This window comes from Falco peregrinus, chromosome 8 (assembly GCF_023634155.1).
Source record: "Falco peregrinus isolate bFalPer1 chromosome 8, bFalPer1.pri, whole genome shotgun sequence".
Taxonomy (NCBI): Eukaryota; Metazoa; Chordata; class Aves; order Falconiformes; family Falconidae; genus Falco; species Falco peregrinus.
Window position 1 is genome coordinate 22,180,006 of NC_073728.1, and position 19,324 is coordinate 22,199,329.

Below are 19,324 nucleotides of genomic sequence, written 5' to 3' on the forward strand. Positions count from 1 at the left end.
ATTCTTCTATGATTTAAGCAGGGCTGGTAGTTCACTTTGCACATTGCTGGAGTTGCACCTTTAGTTTAAGAAAATGTCTTGCATTTATACCTTTTATATTTGTGTGTGTATATATATATACACACACCTTATATATATATATATATATATATATATATATATACACATACATACATACATACGTTAACTGTCTTACGCTTAAGCTTCTATCTTACGTTTCACTGTCATAAGATTCTCCCTAAAATACCTTTCTTAGTAGATTTTCATGGCAGTGCAGGTTAGTTTAATGAGCAGAGTGACTGTGTTTGTTTTTAAGTGCCCCAAATGCGGACTTGTTCAAGTGACCAGTTCAGATGTGACGATGGAAGATGTATCCCAGCAACATGGATCTGTGATGGTGATAATGACTGTGGGGATATGAGTGATGAGGATCAAAGACATAATTGTGGTAGGTGTTTAATGCAGTAGATACTGTGCTTTGTTTGTTTGTCTTGTAGGCATTTTTTAGAAAACAACCAATTGCTAAACTCCAACCCTCTGCCAATTTTTCTATCCATAAAGGTGCAGATTAAGCATGAGATAAACTCTTACTGTACCTTCATTTTCATTATATTGAATTAAAATTGAATATTTTGCTGGTAAAAAAAGTATTTTTTCTGATTTTGTAATTACTCTTATTTTGAGTTCAAGTGGAGATATAATTAACCTGGGTTGTTTGTATGATTTGTGCAGCAACAGCAGCTTCAGTGGAGATACTCCCTGACTGTCACACACACTGTTTTGTGCATATTAATAACCACATGGTTTTGGCCTAATTTCTTCAAAAATTAGTCAGCAAGATAAGCATGGCTGTTTAGAGGGTGAAAAAGGGAGTAAGGTTCACCAAGCCTGGTCCTGCTCCTTGAGTCTTTTAATAGCTGGATACACTTGCAGTCCTTGCCCTTTTTAGCTGCAATGGTGCTCCCTCTGTTTTCTCCCTGGAGCATGGAATGCCTTGAAGAAAGCAGAGGATAGAGATACTAGGCTTAATACCTGTTCAGCTCCCAGGAAATCTGGCCAGACACATGAAGAGCTTATGCCGAGAATCCAACAAGCTCCAGAGTTCTGTACATACCAGCATTGCCTAAGGAATCCTAAAGTTCTTGGGCTCCCAGTCAGTCTCCATGAAGAGCAATGCTCAGTGAAACTTAGTGGGAATGCATATGAGTTTTGTATATGAGAGGGTACAGTGGTATCTGTCTCTGCACATGCAGCACAGCATGGCTTTATTGTGGATTACGGGAGGATATCCAGGCTGCGTGTGTGTGTGGCAGGGGAGGGTGTTTCATACACAGAGTATAACGTGGTGCATCAGCGAACATGTTTTTCTTTCAGCAAATCGCAACTGTACAGCAGCAGAGTTCACATGCGCCAACAATCGACCCCCACTCAGGAGGTGCATTCCTCGGGCATGGATCTGTGATGGTGACGCTGACTGCAGTGATGCATTTGATGAACACCAGAACTGCACAAGAAGATCTTGCACAGAAAATGAGTTTACTTGTAGTAATGGCTTGTGCATACGAAACACTTACAGGTTTGTAACTACCTGAACCGTTGCAGAAATTCTCAAAATTCTGAAAGTGAAGGAGCTAATTCAATCTTTTTTTTCACACTATTTAGTTGTTAAGTAGATCTGCATATTGCAATGAAACTGTTTATCTGCTCTGCATTCAAGCATTAGTTTTCATTTGAAAATGCTCTGGAATTTTCTATTTTAATATTCCCAGTGCTCACCATTACCATTTAATCCTTTTTATTGCGCCTAGTAACGTCTCCTGGGGTGATTCTGTTCAGCTTGTAATAGAAATGGGGAATACATGCAGGACTGGCAGGGTCAGACCCTATATAATATTAGCCTGGTTTCTGAAAGTGTCTTCCATTGGAGCCAATAATATCTGACCTTTGGAAATTGGGAGAGTATGTTTATCCATCTGCCCTAGAGATGGTGATTCTCTTCTTATATTTGAAAAAAAGTGTTCATTCTTCTTCAGATGTGACAGGCGGAATGACTGTGGTGATAGCAGTGATGAAAGGGGATGCATTTATGAACCATGTCAACAGCACCAGTTTACTTGTCAGAATGGGCGCTGCATTTCCAAGGCCTATGTCTGTGATGGCGATAACGACTGTGGTGATGAATCTGATGAGCTGGAACATCTCTGTAGAACACCAGAACCAACCTGCCCTCCCCATCATTTTAAATGTGACAATGGAAACTGCATTGAAATGGTTAAAGTCTGCAATCGGTTGGATGATTGCTTAGATAATAGCGATGAAAAAGGATGTGGTATGTGTAGATCTATTTGTACTGTCATAATTGAAAATGCTTAGGCAGCTTTAAAAAAATGAACTCAAGAGAATTGCTTTGATTAGTCATATCTGTTCTATGGTTGTTTCTCAGAAGGATTATAAGAAATGTATATATCTATTTTTTTGTTTTAATTAAATCATACTTATTATATACCATTTTAACAAACCGTGAAAATTAGCTAATTATATAAACTAAATATAGTTTATACATTGTTATATATTGCTCTTACATTTCCAAAATACACCACTCAAAAGTGTGTATTTTTCACTTGGTGTGTTTGGTGACAGACCTCAAAGGTGCTAGAATAATTTTAGATTAGATTAGATTATTTTTCTTGCTCTTTTATTACAGTAGCCTAGATCAATATTCAGTGTTTTCAGGGTGTAGCAGGGGAGAGAGGTGGAGAAAGGATGTTGGAAAATGACTGTACTACTTGCTCTGCTAGCTAGTTCCTTGAATAGAGCTCCTTTCCTTCCCCAGGTATAAATGAATGCAGTGACCCTTCAATCAGTGGATGTGATCATGACTGTACGGACACACAGACAAGTTTCTACTGTTCTTGTCATCCTGGATACAAACTTATGTCTGATAAACGGACTTGTGATGATATTGATGAGTGCAATGAAACTCCATCAGTATGTAGCCAGATTTGTGAGAACACAGCTGGCTCCTACATCTGTAAGTGTGCCCCAGGCTATATCCGGGAGCCTGATGGAAAAAGTTGCCGGCAAAATAGTAATATCTCCCCATACCTTATTTTTAGCAACCGTTACTATCTGAGAAATCTCACAGCAGATGGTCAGTCTTACTCTCTCATTTTGCAAGGACTGAGAAATGTGGTGGCACTGGACTTTGACAGGGTGGAAAAGAGGTTGTACTGGATTGATGTGGGGAGGAAGGTCATTGAACGAATGTTCCTAAATGGAACAAATAAGGAGGCAGTGATAAGTGATGATGTACCCAACGGGGAAGGTATCGCTGTTGACTGGGTTGGCAGGTAAGAAAATACGTTTTTTGTCTTTCTGGGCTACTAAGGAAATGATGTGTGAGGGAGTTTATCTTGGGATTTTTCTCCCACTTCATATGGAATTCCCAATGAGTGCTGAAATAGTTTTGGATTGTGGATGCAGCGTTACACAACTGCTCTGGAATTGCTTATCAGCATCTAATACATTACATAACGCTTTCCTTTAATTGTTCTCATATCTAGTATACTGAGGTTATATCAGAGTTGGTTTCTCATCAATAATGAAGCAGTGCATATGACCCTTGGAAAAACTTGTTAGGAAACCATTAATAAATGGACTAGGCAAGCAGGCAGGTGGGATGTTACATGTGGCTATGGGGTAGGGGTTCTGAGCTTATGCATTTTATTTCTTTGCTAGCAGTTGTTGAGGTTGGGATGCAGGCTTCACTCTATGCATAAACAATATGTCAGAACAGATAACTAGATTCCAATAAAGTAATAATAAACATTAATGAAATTTAGCTCCTGTACCAATGCGAAAAGCACATTTCTTTTGCTCTTGAAAAATGCATCTTTAACTGACTGACAATCAATGTGATCCACATTGTTTGCTGTAAGGAGGGCAGTGTAAGGGTGAGGTAATTGGAAAACATGTTGCATTGTGGTGATTTTTTGAATTATATACTGTGTGTCAAAAAGTAGTCTGATTTACTCCCACAGAAACTCTGTCCTTATGTGGTGCCCTTTCTGACAATGTTCTTGGCTGTGTTTCATTAAGTTTTGCTTTCTGAGTGCGGTATTAGTATGAAAATTATAAATATCATGGATCAGACTGAAAAATAATGAGAATGGTTCAAAAAGTCACATTTGGAACTTCTATGAGAGTGTTTATATGAATATAATAGTTTTTATTTTTAAACCACTTTCTCTCTAAACCTAATGATAATTAATGTTGCCAGCAGTCTTAAATGCTTTATGATTCATGGACAGGTGAGGAAAGAAAAGCCCAATTTTAGCTGAAGTGTTCCTACTGTTCCATTACTAATACAGTTACTGAATTATTTCAGCTACCTTTAGTTATGTCCTCAGTCAATTTTTGTTTAGCTGTTTCAAAGGACAGTACAATGGTTGATAAGTTTTTCTGCTCATTTTCAGTACAGGGGGAGGACTGGAGGATGCCATGAGGTGCAGATTGGGGAAGACTACCTTCTATTCCCTTGTGGGAATGGTACTGCTGAGGGTGGTTTAGACAGAAGCTGTATCTGTCAAGCTATTTCTGGAACGACCCCGTGAATGCTGGAGCTGACCAGCTGTGCAGACAATTTCAAAGTAGCCTGCTGTAGTTCTAACTAAATTAAATGCTTTGTTTTGTTGCAGGCTTTTAAAAATCATTGCTTCAGCTTGCATGTTTTCTTTGATTACAGCTGTGTATAATTCCTAGGCAAAGTAATAGAAGCGTTAGAAATTTCTAGGTGAAGTTTAAATTGGACTATGGAACTGCTTAGGAATTTTCAAAGGAGAACCTGGCAACTATTCTACTTGTTTGATGAGAGCAGAGGTGGCAGTGTGGTGATTCTCTCCAGTACTTTACAGCCCTGGTCACAATCCATTGCACTGCACGTCTTTTCCTGCTCCTCTTCACTGGCCATTGTTGGTAGGAGAGGAAGGGAAGAGAAAGGGAGGTTAGGAATTTTTAGGCAAATGGCATATTATTACTCAATTGGGCAACTGAAAGTTTGAATTTGGCACCAATGACTGTGGATGCCAGAACAGCAGGAGTGAAAAAGGCAGTCTGGAGCATGGTGTAGAAGAGTTGTCAGTATGGTATGTGTATTCTTCCTTTACAGTGGGTGTATTACTTCTAGGAGTAAAAAACCTGTGAAATTTAAGATGCTATGAAGCAAAATAAATTAAAAAAACAGCAAATAAGAGTAAATAAATTAACTCTAAAATTTCAGAAAATTGTACTGGGTGGATGCCTACAAAGATTGTCTCTATGTCTCTGAACTTGATGGAAGATTCCGGAAAAAACTGGTGGATCAGTGTGTAGATGCCAACAACACTTTCTGCTTTCAGTACCCCAGAGCAATTGTGGTTCATCCAAAATATGGGTATGACATTTCAAGAGTGCTTTTCCTTTCTTTTCTGAATAGTCTTGCACTGTCTCTGAAAATTTGAAATAAATTTTGGCTGTCTACACTCAGATTTGCATGGCATTATATTTTAGTTGCGGCTTAGGAAAAATAGTATCTTATCTTTTTTAGGTATTTATGCAGGCTGTCAGATATCACTGAAAGTGGAATTTGGACAAGGAAGTTTTGGTTGCCAGGGTAAAAAGGTTGATGGACATCTGTGTGGTTTGTTAGATGGTGGGGCTGCCAGTTGCATTCTTTGAAGATACTTGTGATCACGCAATTGGCTGCTGTAGCAGTTAAAGCAACAAATTAACAGTGTTCTGCTTTAGTTCTGTTGCAGGAAACACTGTGTTTGAGGTGTGGTTTCTAATATTTACTTCAGCATATTTTTACAACAATCCTAACTATAAGTATTTATTTGGACAGGCAAATCTACTGGACAGACTGGGCAGATCGAGCCTATATTGGACGAGCAGGCATGGATGGCAAGGAGAAGACAGTAATTATCTCTACAAAGTTAGAGTGGCCCAATGGACTCACCATAGATTACACCAATGACAAGCTGTACTGGGCAGATGCCCATCTAAATTACATTGAGTAAGTACACAGAAATGAATAAAACAACTGAATAATTGCTTATGTTGGATTGCAGTGGTAACATTTATAGGTGCTGTAAGCATCCGTATGTACCCACTGGCTCTATAGGAAACCAGAGGCAGAAAGTCTGGAGTAGCAGGTGATATGAATCACTAGATGACACAGTAGCCTAGTTCATATCTTTGCTGGAAGTGGTCCAAAAATTATAGTGAAAAGATTCACAGTCTGTACTTGAATATGCAACTTCTCTGTACCTAAGCGTACAACCTGAACCAAAGCAAACTGAATATAAAATCACTGTTTTTTTCCTGATTCTCTTGTTTCTGCCTATAGATAGGTGTTGAGCTGTAACTAAACTAGTTACATGCTAATAAAATGGTATACAAAGCGTTAGAGTATCTTTGAACATTTGTCCATAGGTACAACATGGAATTTCTTGTTAGCACATGGGATTCTTTTGTGATTCAAGAAAAATCTATTAATTGCTTCTAGTGTTAGAAAATTTCCACTTAAATATCAGTAAAAGTGAGTAACTAGCATTCTGGTTCCTGTCAAGGTACTGAAATACTCAAAAAGCATTTCTCTGTATTTATATTAGTATATGTATTTTTATTAATATTGACATGTACATTTAGGTTTATATGTACTTCTATTCTTTTTTCAGTAATTCTTCCAGCAGCCTTTTAAAAAATGTGTGTATTATTTATATGTATGTTTCTCTGTCTTGCTTTCTCTCTTGGATTTCATAATTTCTCCCTATAGCAAGGTGATAGTAAAAATACAAGATCTTATTGAAGATATCTCATCAGAGGAGGCTTTAAATCAGAGACAGGTAAAATCTAGGAATATGAGGCCTATTATTGTCTTGAGTGTTCCATTATTAGCAGTCGGAGTGATACAGGCAAGCTAGTCTCCTATGTTACAAAAATAACTTGCTGTAAGGCAGAAAATGTGCAAAATTTAATTGGACTAGCTGATATGCTTCTGTGGGAAGGCTTTACATTTTGGTGGCTGTTCCTCTATTCCATTTATTTGCCTAAAATAACCTGGCTTACTTTCCTGCTTATCTTAAAATGAATTCCCTGAGGACGGTGCTCTATCAGTAGGGACTAAAGAAGCTTCAGTTCCACATGGTATGAACCTGGTCACCAATAATGAAGTACCATAAGCATGTATAATTAAAACGTGAGGATGTGTTAGTATTTATCTGAACGTTTCACACATATTTCTTTGTGTAGATACTCTGACCTGGATGGACATCATCGTCATGTGGTATATGATGGCACTTTACCTCATCCGTTTGCAATAACAATTTTTGAAGACACAATATATTGGACTGACTGGAACACAAGAACAGTTGAAAAGGGAAATAAATATGATGGATCAGACAGGACTGTTCTTGTGAACACCACACACAGGCCATTTGACATCCATGTTTACCATCCATACAGACAGCCATTTGGTGAGAAAACAGAATTGGTTTTGCATTTAGAGGGTCAGCTGTTATCTGGAAACTAATTGTAAAGGGTCTTAAGTGCACTCAGCTTTTAGCTTTGCTGAGGTGAATAAAATGCACAGAGTAAATGTAGTCCTCTACTTCATGCTTATAAATTGTCATTTTGAATAGCAATGACTGGAAATGCATGCTTTTAAATTAGTTTCTAAAACGTCATGGCTTAATAGCGTACATTTCCTGTATATGAAATCATATATAGTTCTTTCACTAAGTGCCTAGTTATCTAGGTCTTCTTTTTCAATGTATTACATCTTTTAATACAGTATTGGAGGACTTTATTGTAAATTGAGACCTTTGTGTCCTGGGATTTGCAAAGTATGGTAATATTTATTCTCTGTTTTACCAGTTAATAATCCTTGTGGCACCAACAATGGTGGTTGTTCCCATCTTTGTCTAATAAAAGCTGGTGGTCAGGGTTATTCCTGTGAATGTCCCGATAACTTCATGATAGTACAGTTTGGCAATACAGCCCACTGCCTTCCAATGTGCTCTAGCACCCAGTTTCTCTGTGCAGACACTGAGAGGTAAGTCCACTGCTGACAATCTTTTTTCAATGTCTTTTTAAGGATGTGTTTTACAGTTTAGTCTCTTTCAAAGGGCATGAAATTAGGGTTTTCTTCTGCACTCACTATGAATTTGTGGTGTGCTTACAAAGACAAAGCCAGACAGTCTTCGATTTTGGAAAAATACTTCTAGACTCATTGTTTAAATAGTATTTTTTTTACTTCCTGTTGTATGACATCGCTAATGTAGCAAAGTTTGGGTTGTTAGAAACATGTACCTCCCAGAAAACATTTCCAGTTGAGTTCGTGAACCTGGAACCTTCTCTTTATTTTTTGTACATCTTTTACAACGTACCTGTTTCTGCCAAATATATGCTGTCAGTGGCCCAGGAAAGCCATTTAGCTGATGTAGGGGCATATTTCTGACCCTTTTTCTTGAGACAACAGGAGTGGAGGGAGAGGAATGGTGATATAAGAGCTACTGTGCTGATATTGTATCACTCTGTGTGGCAGATGTCCTTATTGGGTGGCCTTTTGAAGCAATGTTACATTGATAATCTCTAGTGAAATTCTTGTGGTAAAGTTCAGGTGAATTATTAAAATGTTACCTCATTAAAAATCCAGTTGAAGATTGATTTAAAAAGGATGAGAGATGGTTACCATAAATACACATAAAAATTAAATCCTCCTTGATTTGCTGTGAACTTTCTTCTAGAGGCCCACCAATATAATCTGTTCTGGTGACAGTATTGTGGCATATTTTTTTAGCATTTGACATATGAAGTGGAAGACATGACATTCAAGACGTCTTTAAAGTCTCAAGAAATAACACTGAGGCAAAACTGTCTTATGTGCTGTAAAAAGATGGTTGTGTAATGACTGTATATCTGTAGAGACGCTTCCTAAACAAAGAAAACGCTGTTTTCTCTTTGTAGGTGTATTCCTATCTGGTGGAAATGTGATGGGCAGAGGGACTGTCGAGATGGCTCTGATGAGCCCCCTACCTGTCCGCACCGATACTGTCCGGTTGGTCAGTTTCAGTGTAATGATGGGAACTGCACAAGTCCACATTTCCTGTGTAATACCCAGCCAGATTGCCATGACAGATCAGATGAAGATCCTGTACTTTGTGGTATGTTACAACTAATAAATTCAGGTGTTTTGCAGGACAAAACATATAAACTATATATAAATTTCAGAATCATTATCTTTTTTTTGCAGATGAAGAAGTGAGGTAGACAGATGCAGTCTTTTCTAGTCTTGCACCTGCTACAGCAGTTCACCTCAGTGCAAAAGCAGGGTAGAGGAGAGCAAAAATGTACTATATCAAAATTTAACATTTTCTACACCTTTGGGACAGATTTGAACTAGTGTAAATTACAATCTGAGGTATAAAATACTAGAATCAGGACACACTTTGTTTTGTTCTCAGTAAAGTATACTGAGTATGAGGAACTTAAGGCCTTCCTAATGCCCAGGTCAGTCTACCACGTATGTTCATTTTCTTTGTATTCTAGAGCTTTATGTAATGGGACAAAATTATTTCACCCTCTGCATTGCACAAAATCCAGTGCATGTGAGATTTTTTTTTTTTTTTTTGAGAGCTGTTTGTGATGGCAGTATTTTAGAAATGTAGCCTAATTATGCTTGTGGAATAATGTTGCTTCCTTAAAAACTTGTTTTATTCCTCATACTTCTATCTAATTTTAAAAATCACATCCTTAGTTCTCTTTTTGTAAATAATGTAGTTCTGGTAGTTGCAAGCTTAGTAATACAAAGGGGAGGTGGTGGTGGGGAGAGCAGTGTGGTTGTATAATTGGTAGTTTCACTGCCTTCCATTAGCAAAAGGTTTCTAACAGTGACAGAATTAAATAGACTGTCAGTTTTACCTGAGTTTCAACTAGCTAATCTCTTAAGTGTGGCACAAGGGAATATTAAATAAGTAAAAATGTGGCAGCTGCATAATTTGTCACCAGTTTTAATATATACTAGGTACAATAAAAGTCAGTTTAGGTCTACATAATTCCTTCTGCTCATCACCTTGTGCATGGGAATAGAATCCTTTAGTCTAGAAAATGTATGGAAATTATACTGTTTCCCCTTGAACATTTTGGCAGTATATGTAAACAAGCAGTAAGGTATGTCCAGCGAGACATTCATAGTCTGGAAGAAGAGATCAGTGTTGGCTCCTGTTTTCATAGGCCTTCAGAGCTCCCCCAGTTTGCCAGCACTGCTGACATCAGCTTCCAGTGCTTTGCCCTTTTGGAACAGAGGCTGTACATTTATAGGTTGTGAAGCTGATATTAGCATGGTCTTCTACTAAGTTTTCTGGCATGTTCATTCATAGTCAGAGGAACAGGCTCATCAGGCAATATACATCTAAGTTGGTAGCATGACAAGAGCCACAATGTCACTTAGCTCCTCTACAAAGTGGCTGGGAGCCCCTGCCTCAATCATGTTTGACTGTTGGATTTACTTCCCTTTGCTATAGGAGAAGATACTATTTGTCTTGCTCCTAGAAAAGTGTAGAGCCTTAGTGAGCTTGTCTGAAGATGCATGTAGGAAATGTGCCATGTGACGTTAGAAATCTGTACCTTAGCTGGACAAGTAAACTCAAAGTTTTAAATTTTTACTGACTTTGTTTTTAACTTTTGCTGTAGACATAACTGCTTAAGTTTCAGTATCCTAACAACATTTTGTATTGTTTCAGCTAATCACCAGTGTGAAACTCATCAGTGGCAGTGTGCCAATAAACGATGTATCCCAGAAGCCTGGCAGTGTGACAGAGAGGATGACTGTGGTGACAACTCAGATGAAGATAGTACTCACTGTGCCAGTAGAACCTGTCCTCCAGGCCAATTTAAATGTGATAATGGCCATTGCATCCCACAGTCCTGGAAATGTGATGTGGATGATGATTGTGGTGATAACTCTGATGAGCCATTCCATGAATGCAGTAAGCACACAGCTGTAGTAAGCTACCTATATTGTAGTGCACCAAAACCAGGAAACTACATTACTTAATTTTCCTGGTTGAAAATTTATTGGAAAGGAATGTTTTCTGCAAGCAAATTGCAGTCATGCAGTAAAGAGTGTTAGAAAACATAGAGGCTATGAGATAATTTGCTACTTATACTTGAAGGGGAGAAAGCTTAATTATGCTGGCCAGATTACCAAGAACTGGCAACATCTCACTCTGGCTTGCTTGATGCTTACAGCATCCTCTGCTTGGACCCTAACAACACTTTGTGAGATATGCACATATATTGCCTGTGTGGAAACAGTGAATGAGAGTTCACCAATTTTTACCTTGTTCCACTTTGGAGTATGACATATGTCACACTTTTTACAAAAACAAAGTAAAGTTTCATTTCTTGAAGCTAACATGATTTGGAACCAAGCTTACAAGGAGAACAAATGCAGAGCACAGTCTAGACTATGTTTAACAGCAGGATTTTCCCATGTGCTGCAGCACATGACTCACCGGCGTGTGGAAGAACTTGTGGCCAAATTTTGCCATCTGAGGACAAGCTGCCTCCTCTGGCTTCCAGTTTTGGGACTTCTGTTACCAGCTCTAAAAACTTCAGGGAAAAGTACATCAAATGTCATTTGAACCTTTCATGGGTTTGTAGCGCATGCAGAATATAAGCAGCATAGATTGGAAAAAATAGTAAAAACAGATACATTTAATGCTTGGTATTTTACAACACTAAAGTTAGCAGAGAGCTCTTTTTAGTAAAAATAATTGACTATAAATAGTAACAGATTTTGAAAGGCAGAATAGCAAGGAGGACGGTTCAATGGCTAAGTTACACTAATTTTGACAACTGCCTCTTTCAGTGGGCCCGGCCTATCGGTGTGACAATCATACGCAATTCAGCTGTAGAACCAACTACCGTTGCATACCACTGTGGGCAGTGTGCAATGGGAATGATGACTGCAGAGACAACAGTGATGAACAAGGCTGTGGTATGTTTGGCAAAGAAGGACATTTCAACATAACTTTGTACCTAAACCATTTCTCCAATTAACAAATGCCTTGATTTTCTGAAGTCTTCAGAAATAATGTACCTGGACATATTTTGTTTGATAACAGTTAATTACCCTGGTGGCTATTTGTCTTCAGGAAAAATTCTGTGTGCAGCAATTCATTGTGCAGCTCACATATTTATGAGCTCTGAAGATTTATTTTGACTGATATGTCATCAAATGAAACAGGAAATACTTCTACTTAAGCTGAACTCTTTTAGCCAATTAAAATTGTCAGTGTGTTATACATTTTAGTTAATTTACCTCCTATGCTGGTGAAACCATTGGTATGGGAAGTATGATGATGCTTTCCCAGACCCTCATATTTGTGCTGAAAACTCTCATGCACTTAAAAGCTTAGAGGACATTGGATAACTATATTAGAACCAGAAAAGACTTGAAACTGTAACACACCATGAGATCAAGATGATGTTCTTTGACAATACTAAGTTTACCTCTTTGTGTTTCCATCTCAGTTTTATGTAATTATTTCAACTGTTTCTTAATTAATTCGCTATTACTTGGCCCAGTTTGAGGCAAAAACATCTTTACTTCCATTATCTTGTGTGCATTCTGTCTTAACGAAAGACTCTGCTAATGTGTACTGTTTCATTGGCAAACTGTCTACACTGCAGAGGAGATGACTTGCAGTCCTTTTGGAGATTTCCGTTGTGACAACCATCGATGTATCCCACTGCGCTGGAAGTGTGATGGAGATAATGACTGTGGAGATAACTCTGATGAGCACAAATGCAGTGAGTTCTTTTTTGGCTGTCATGGTATAGTCCATCTTTTGGCTTAACTGTTGTTCGATTTCTTATGACAATGGGACAGACAGCTCTGAACTGCAACCATTCCATTGTTTTACTCTACAGCCTGTCTTTTCTTTGCTGAAATACCATGGTGATGTCACAATGACACATTTTGGGTACATAAAACCACTGATAAATCCGTCATCACAATAAGACAAATTGTTACCCACTAAGTGACATTTGAATTCTGCCCTGTGTACAAATTTAGTACATCCTTAAACAAGGAGAGTGGATCTTTTTTCTTCTGATTTGAAATAAAAATTACTGTATAATTCTGTGATGAAATAAAATACACAATGAATTTCCTTCTTTCTATTTTAAGAGGGACATAAAATGTTTAACATAATTGAAGTGTATGGGCAAAGGGGAGAGAGGATGTTGTTTTAACATAATTTTGGTTTAACGGTTATGCCATATTATCTGCCCATATTACTCTTGTCTGGTTTAATGAGACGGCTGTGAATGTTTAAATCTACATCTGGGGAACCTTTCATTTTTGTATGTTCACTTTAAATGAAGGTCCTCGTGAATGCACAGAAAGTGAATACCGTTGTGACAATTTGCGCTGCATACCTTCCCGGTGGATCTGTGATCATGATGATGACTGTGAAGACAATTCAGATGAACGTGACTGTGGTTTGTATTTTCTGGATGCTACCTCTTACATGTTCACACTTTCGTTTCTGATGTGATTAGTTATTCTGCAAAATGATCTTTTATGGGAAGCATCTCTAATGAAGTAATGTTGACCTGATCAGTCATTCCACCAAAAGTAGAGGGTACCATGGTTTTAATGGTCTGGGATTTTGCAGTCTTTTTAGGATGATGTTCTCAAAAAGTAAACACTTTATCTGGATTTGAACAAGAAGACATTTCAACAGTTAATTCTGAATCTTTTCAGAGCTGAGGACCTGCCACCCAGGTTATTTCCAGTGTGATAGTGGGCACTGTGTTGCAGAGCGCTTCAGATGTGACGGAAACGCGGACTGCCTTGATTTCTCCGATGAAGCAACTTGTCGTGAGTTTCAAGCTTTGCAGTTGGTGCTCATTGAGCTCACTTCCACAAAGATTTGCACTTTCTCGCTCTTTAAGTGAGATGACTCCTTAGAGGTACAGAATTCTGCAATACTTGGTGATATCAGTAAAAATTCAGGATAAGTATAATATTCTGAATCTACTTTTTAATAAAACAGTGAGTCGCCATCTCTTACACTGATTGTAAACACATTCCTAATGCCAGGAAATTTGTGTTTACAAGGTCCAGGAAAAGATACACGTGTGACTGAATTAAATTTTTTTTACTATCCAATGGACACTGCAATATCCACTATTTCAACTGTAGTGTATTCTAACAAGGTTCTGTAATGGGATTGTTTTTTATAATGCTCAAAGGTGTGTATAGTTTCCTAAAGCATCAGTGAAGCCAAGAAAATAAGATACTTTTCTGTTTCTGTCTTCCTTCTGTGTATTGATTTACTGTGAAAACATGCCTGTACACTATAGTTTATGTGAAGCTGCAGCTCCAGCTGTTACCCAGAAAGTATTGTTCCCGGTTGGAATGAAAATAGCACCTCTGTGCTCTCTGTGCTGACTGACATTGGCTTTTTAGGTGATATTGAAGCATTGGTTCTGACTTGTACGTTCAAATGATTTCAGGTTTCAGTACACAGGAGAATTACTGTCTCTTCAAGTTGGTATCAGGGCAGTTCTGTATGCCTTCCAATGTACTTAATTTTAAAAGCTGTGCTTTAAGTATGAAGGGGAATCTGAACAGTAGGACCATAATTCTTCTGACAGTAGCCACATCCTGGAATGTGCCTTGCAACAGTTAATCTCTCAGAACTCGGGTTACATAACATTTGGCTATTCTTGGAGGAAAAAGTGTATGAGAAGCCATTGAAAGGGCAATGATATAGTTCATTTATGTAGGTTATAAGAGTCATATTTTTGGTTTCTCTTTGCTCTAGTTCAGTTTTTTCCACAGTTTTTAGGGGAGTATTTTTTTACTATACCAATGTGAGTCCTTTTGTAATTAGTTATCTTAGATACTTTTTCAGCTATTCACATTTGGTGCCTATGACATTATTTGCCTTTATTACTGAAACTAGATTTTTCAGTAACAGATTCAAGTAGTAGTTGTTAAATTAATGACATTTTATTTTCAGAAGTTTCTAGGAGTAACTTATGTTGTTTTATTATTCATTCAAACCTGACTTAATTAGGTTAGAGCTACCAAGAAGTCCTCAGACCTTGCAGTCTGTTGTTGTTGGAGATCTTTGCAGTGCCTCATACTTTATCTCCTACTATGGAGAGAAGGGTATTGAAAAAATAATGTAGGGTAGGGCTGAATAATTTTCAGGAAAGCCTACAATTTCCATTGTAAATGAAAATGTCGTAATCCTTTACTTTTCTTCAGCAACACGGTATCCTAATGGTACATACTGTCCGCCCATGCTGTTTGAATGTAAAAACCATGTCTGTATCCAGCCATACTGGAAATGTGATGGTGACAATGACTGTGGAGATGACTCTGATGAAGAACTTCACCTTTGCTGTAAGAGAGAAAAATTATATTAAAATGAACAATATGCATAATAAAATATCTTATTACAATATAGAAAACAATCAGAAAATAAATTTTAAATATTTTATTTTCACTGGAGATTCTCACAGACAATTCAGGATGAATGCTGAGAATTTTGCTTCATATGCAAGTTCACTTCATCCTCCTACAGTATGTTTCTCACTGCTTTGCAGATGTTTGTATATGTAGTTGTAAAAGTAGGGAGAAACATATCAAAGAGAGAAGGACACTATTCCACATTTTCAAGTTGGTTATCTAAAATCAGAGCATCAGTTTGCAATTAAAGGTTAATACAGATAAACATATTCTCCAAGGTGCTGAGCTTTTAAGGTTATCAGTATAGTCAGAACATCTTTGTAAATATGGTTGAGGAGTCCTGACTTCAGCTCCAAAAATGAATTGTTTGAAGTACTACATAAATTTTTGTCAGTTGTGCACTATAGAGCCACTTAAATAGCATGATGGTTTTTCAGTCAGTTTACTTCATAAACAAATCTAGAAACCTCAGTGTTAAATGTAGTCATAGGATATGCCTTTGGCCAAAGATGATGCACTGTCTTCTGACAAAAAATGTCTAATATCCTAACATAGATCACCAAAATGTGAGGAAAATATTCTTTTGGGTCTGAATGCTTCCACACTTTTTAAAATATGGGAAACCAGATAAATGTTACCAGATAAAAGCGATAGGGATAATTTGCGACTCAATGGCATGAGGTATCAAAGTGTAACTGTCTTGGTCTCTGTGATTTCAGTGGACATTGCTTGTGATTCTCCATTCCGTTTCCGATGTGAAAACAACCGCTGTATATATAGTCATGAGCTGTGCAACCAGGAGGATGACTGTGGAGATGGAAGTGATGAGAAAGAGGAACACTGTATGTTTACACCAAACTGAGCAGCAAATTCAGTAACTGTGATGTGCTTAATGTTTAATTATGCCAAAGGACTATAGAAATGTCAGAACGAAACATGAATTGTGAAAACTAGAGCTCAGTATGAAATAATTTGAACCATGATTATTGGTACTATGTATTTACAGCTCTCCATACAAGTAGCAAAAGTCAGCAAACCTTTGTCTGAAAAGTACAGAGCATGATTTTCAAAATAATATTGTATTTTATGAGGAGCAGCAACTAACTTATGTCAACTTATTATGAACTCCACTTAAAATAGGAAAGAAGAAAGAGTTTGACTGTATCATAAAATGAGGATGAGATGAATAGCTGGGACTTTTAAAATGGAGAAACGGGTAGTTTGTATTTTTGACACTGTTATGCACATAGTAACAGTGTTGATATTTAGGCCCAAATCCTGCGAAAGCTCTTTTAATATTCAGTATGTTTTTGCTCTCAGATATCTTATGTAGTTCTCATTGACTATGTTGATTTTTCTATTATTGAGTTTAATAATACCTTTTTGTTGCTTAATAATATTATTTACTAGCTTTATTGTACAATATTCTTAAAGCTGGTAGTTTACTAATATCCTGATAGTCTCTTGAAGTCTGCAGTAGATGTATGAAGTATATCATTAAAGGATAGTAATAGATTTGGACTATTAAAAAGAAAGTTCAATCAACTATTAACAAGAATAATTTACCTTCTCTCTTCATAAAATGGAGGGGCTTCTTTCAGTTCACGGGGATGTGACTAGAAGTCATGAGGCCTCACTTATAGTTCTAGATTTACTACGGACTTCCAAAGTCACTCTAGTTGTTATTTTACCAGATTGCATCAGCTTCCTCATTAACAGTGTAGAATAATGCTGTGTGTTGCTACTGTGTAGCTGAAACTGTGACAGAGGGGTGGATCTCTTCTCAACTGTAGGTAGAGAACCAACCCCAAGACCTTGTACAACTGAAGAATTCAAGTGCAGTAATGGAAATTGCATTCCTCTACATTATGTTTGTGACAATTATGACGACTGTGGAGACCATTTTGATGAAATGGGCTGCAGTAAGTAATATTAATAGAATACAAAAGTACAATGCTATTGAAATAAAAAATGTCTGAAATGTTTCTTCTTGAATAGCATACTAATAAGTATTGATTTTTTAATTAGCCTGTGCTAGGATCATCCAGTTAGACATGACAATATTTTCTGTTTTCCTTCTTTTGGGGTATTTAAAAGATGTGTAGATGTGACACATAAGGACGTGGTTTAGTGGGATTTGGCAATGTTAGTTTTATGGTAGGATTCAATGATCTTAAAGATCTTTTCCAACCTAAAAGATTCTATGAAATTCAGTGCTCTGAACAGTCCTTTTTAGGCTTAGAGTGCACATCACAGAAAAGGGTTTCATCATGGTTTTGATCTTGTTTTGAAATGGGTTACATTATGGAGGCAAGAACATCTGGACATTTACATTATAATTGCAATACGCCAACCTATGAAGTATTCATAGTCAGACTCAACTGGTGTAGGTTGCTTAGTGCTCTTAAGTACTGTGAGATGCTTCTCTTTTCCTGCTTACAGACATGACCATGGAATTCCATAAGGATAGCCAGTCCAACCCTCTAAGATCCTCTGTGCAACTTTTATTAACTATGCATCATAAACTTACTAGCATCCTGTTAGATGCAAAAGCTTTGGCTTGAACTTTGAGGCAAGAGAGAACATTCTCATGGAATCTGAAAAAAAAAATCCTAACTTTTTGTATCAATATGTAGACAGCTGCAGAGTGACAATATGAACATGTACTTGCAATTTCAATTCGTCAGGCTTTGATAGCTTCAAGTGAAAGTGTGCCAAATGATGCACTGGTGATTTACAATCCAGCATGCAAAATGCAGATAACTGGGAAGCCTATAGTGCAGTCCATTTTAAAGCAGCTGGTTTCTCTGTTTCACCTACTGTCCCAATGGTCTTTAGGTAATATAACCTAATGCAATGACTTGACAAAAATGTAAAAGTATAAAAGGGATATGTAACAGTGCAAAACAGACACCTTCTGGCAGTCAGTGTTCTATTCTTTGGAGATAGATGTGAATGCAGATCAGGTGGTAACATTTGTTGCTTTCCCAACATCAAATACCCGTGTTATAAAGAAAACAGAATATTTGTGTGTGTGTGTGTGTGTGTATGTACAATAAGTTTATGCTTCTACAGGTATATGAAATTGAGCTGTTTAAACTTAATTTAATCAGCACTGGATATGTATGTGTAAAGGAAATAATCAGCTTTAATATAATGTCTGTTCTGTACATCTATACCTTTTTCTTATGCTCTGTCAATAAACATGTATTATTCATATTTTCTACTTTTATAACAGAGTTGAATTTAAAAGTATTTTGTGTATATGTAGAGTATGTCAGAATTGGTAGAATTCTGTATGTACTTACATTATCTGTTACAGAGTATCTATTATTCGTGGCTTGCCTTTTCAATTATGGACATGTTTTAAAGGGCAGTGCATTCTCTGCAATGACCTGTATTGACTTCATTAGCTTTTAGATTAGGTACAGCATGAACAAGCTGTCATCTTCTCTCAATTTCCAGCTATAGATAATGTAGGGCCTGTGTTATGTATGATAGCGATTGAGAACACTTTTTGTTTACCGATAAAAAAAGCGCTGGGTAAGAAAGAGGTAGGCTGGCAAAGGTAGGATTTAGTCAAATGCCTTAGTTTCTGCAGTTGCTGGTGATTGGTGGTTATGTAGAATGCCATTTCTCTTAAGGAAGGTGAGCTTTGATGGTTATGGCTTTTATCATGACCCTGTCTAGAGACTGAACTTAACTGGCAGCTGTGTTGACATGTAGTTAGTTATGCCTTAGAGAATACATGTTCACATTAATTGAGTTTCAGTTAGAAAAAAATGAAAGAAA

At 37.3% G+C, this 19,324-nt stretch overlaps 1 protein-coding gene across 4 annotated transcripts in view; it reads left to right on the forward strand.

Moving 5' to 3' along the window:
* The window catches only part of LRP2 (LDL receptor related protein 2), a 128,162-nt gene that overhangs the window by 88,456 nt on the left and 20,382 nt on the right, over positions 1-19,324 (forward strand). For all 4 annotated transcript variants that reach the window (XM_027786337.2, XM_055812720.1, XM_027786339.2 and 1 more), the window contains 17 exons: positions 317-448; positions 1,375-1,576; positions 2,034-2,329; positions 2,834-3,350; positions 5,279-5,431; positions 5,882-6,052; positions 7,291-7,514; positions 7,915-8,092; positions 9,007-9,203; positions 10,782-11,027; positions 11,912-12,040; positions 12,736-12,855; positions 13,432-13,548; positions 13,814-13,930; positions 15,329-15,466; positions 16,252-16,374; positions 17,326-17,454. In XM_027786337.2, the coding sequence (XP_027642138.1) occupies positions 317-448; positions 1,375-1,576; positions 2,034-2,329; positions 2,834-3,350; positions 5,279-5,431; positions 5,882-6,052; positions 7,291-7,514; positions 7,915-8,092; positions 9,007-9,203; positions 10,782-11,027; positions 11,912-12,040; positions 12,736-12,855; positions 13,432-13,548; positions 13,814-13,930; positions 15,329-15,466; positions 16,252-16,374; positions 17,326-17,454 (3,189 nt within the window). The remainder of the gene's footprint in view (positions 1-316; positions 449-1,374; positions 1,577-2,033; positions 2,330-2,833; positions 3,351-5,278; positions 5,432-5,881; positions 6,053-7,290; positions 7,515-7,914; positions 8,093-9,006; positions 9,204-10,781; positions 11,028-11,911; positions 12,041-12,735; positions 12,856-13,431; positions 13,549-13,813; positions 13,931-15,328; positions 15,467-16,251; positions 16,375-17,325; positions 17,455-19,324) is intronic.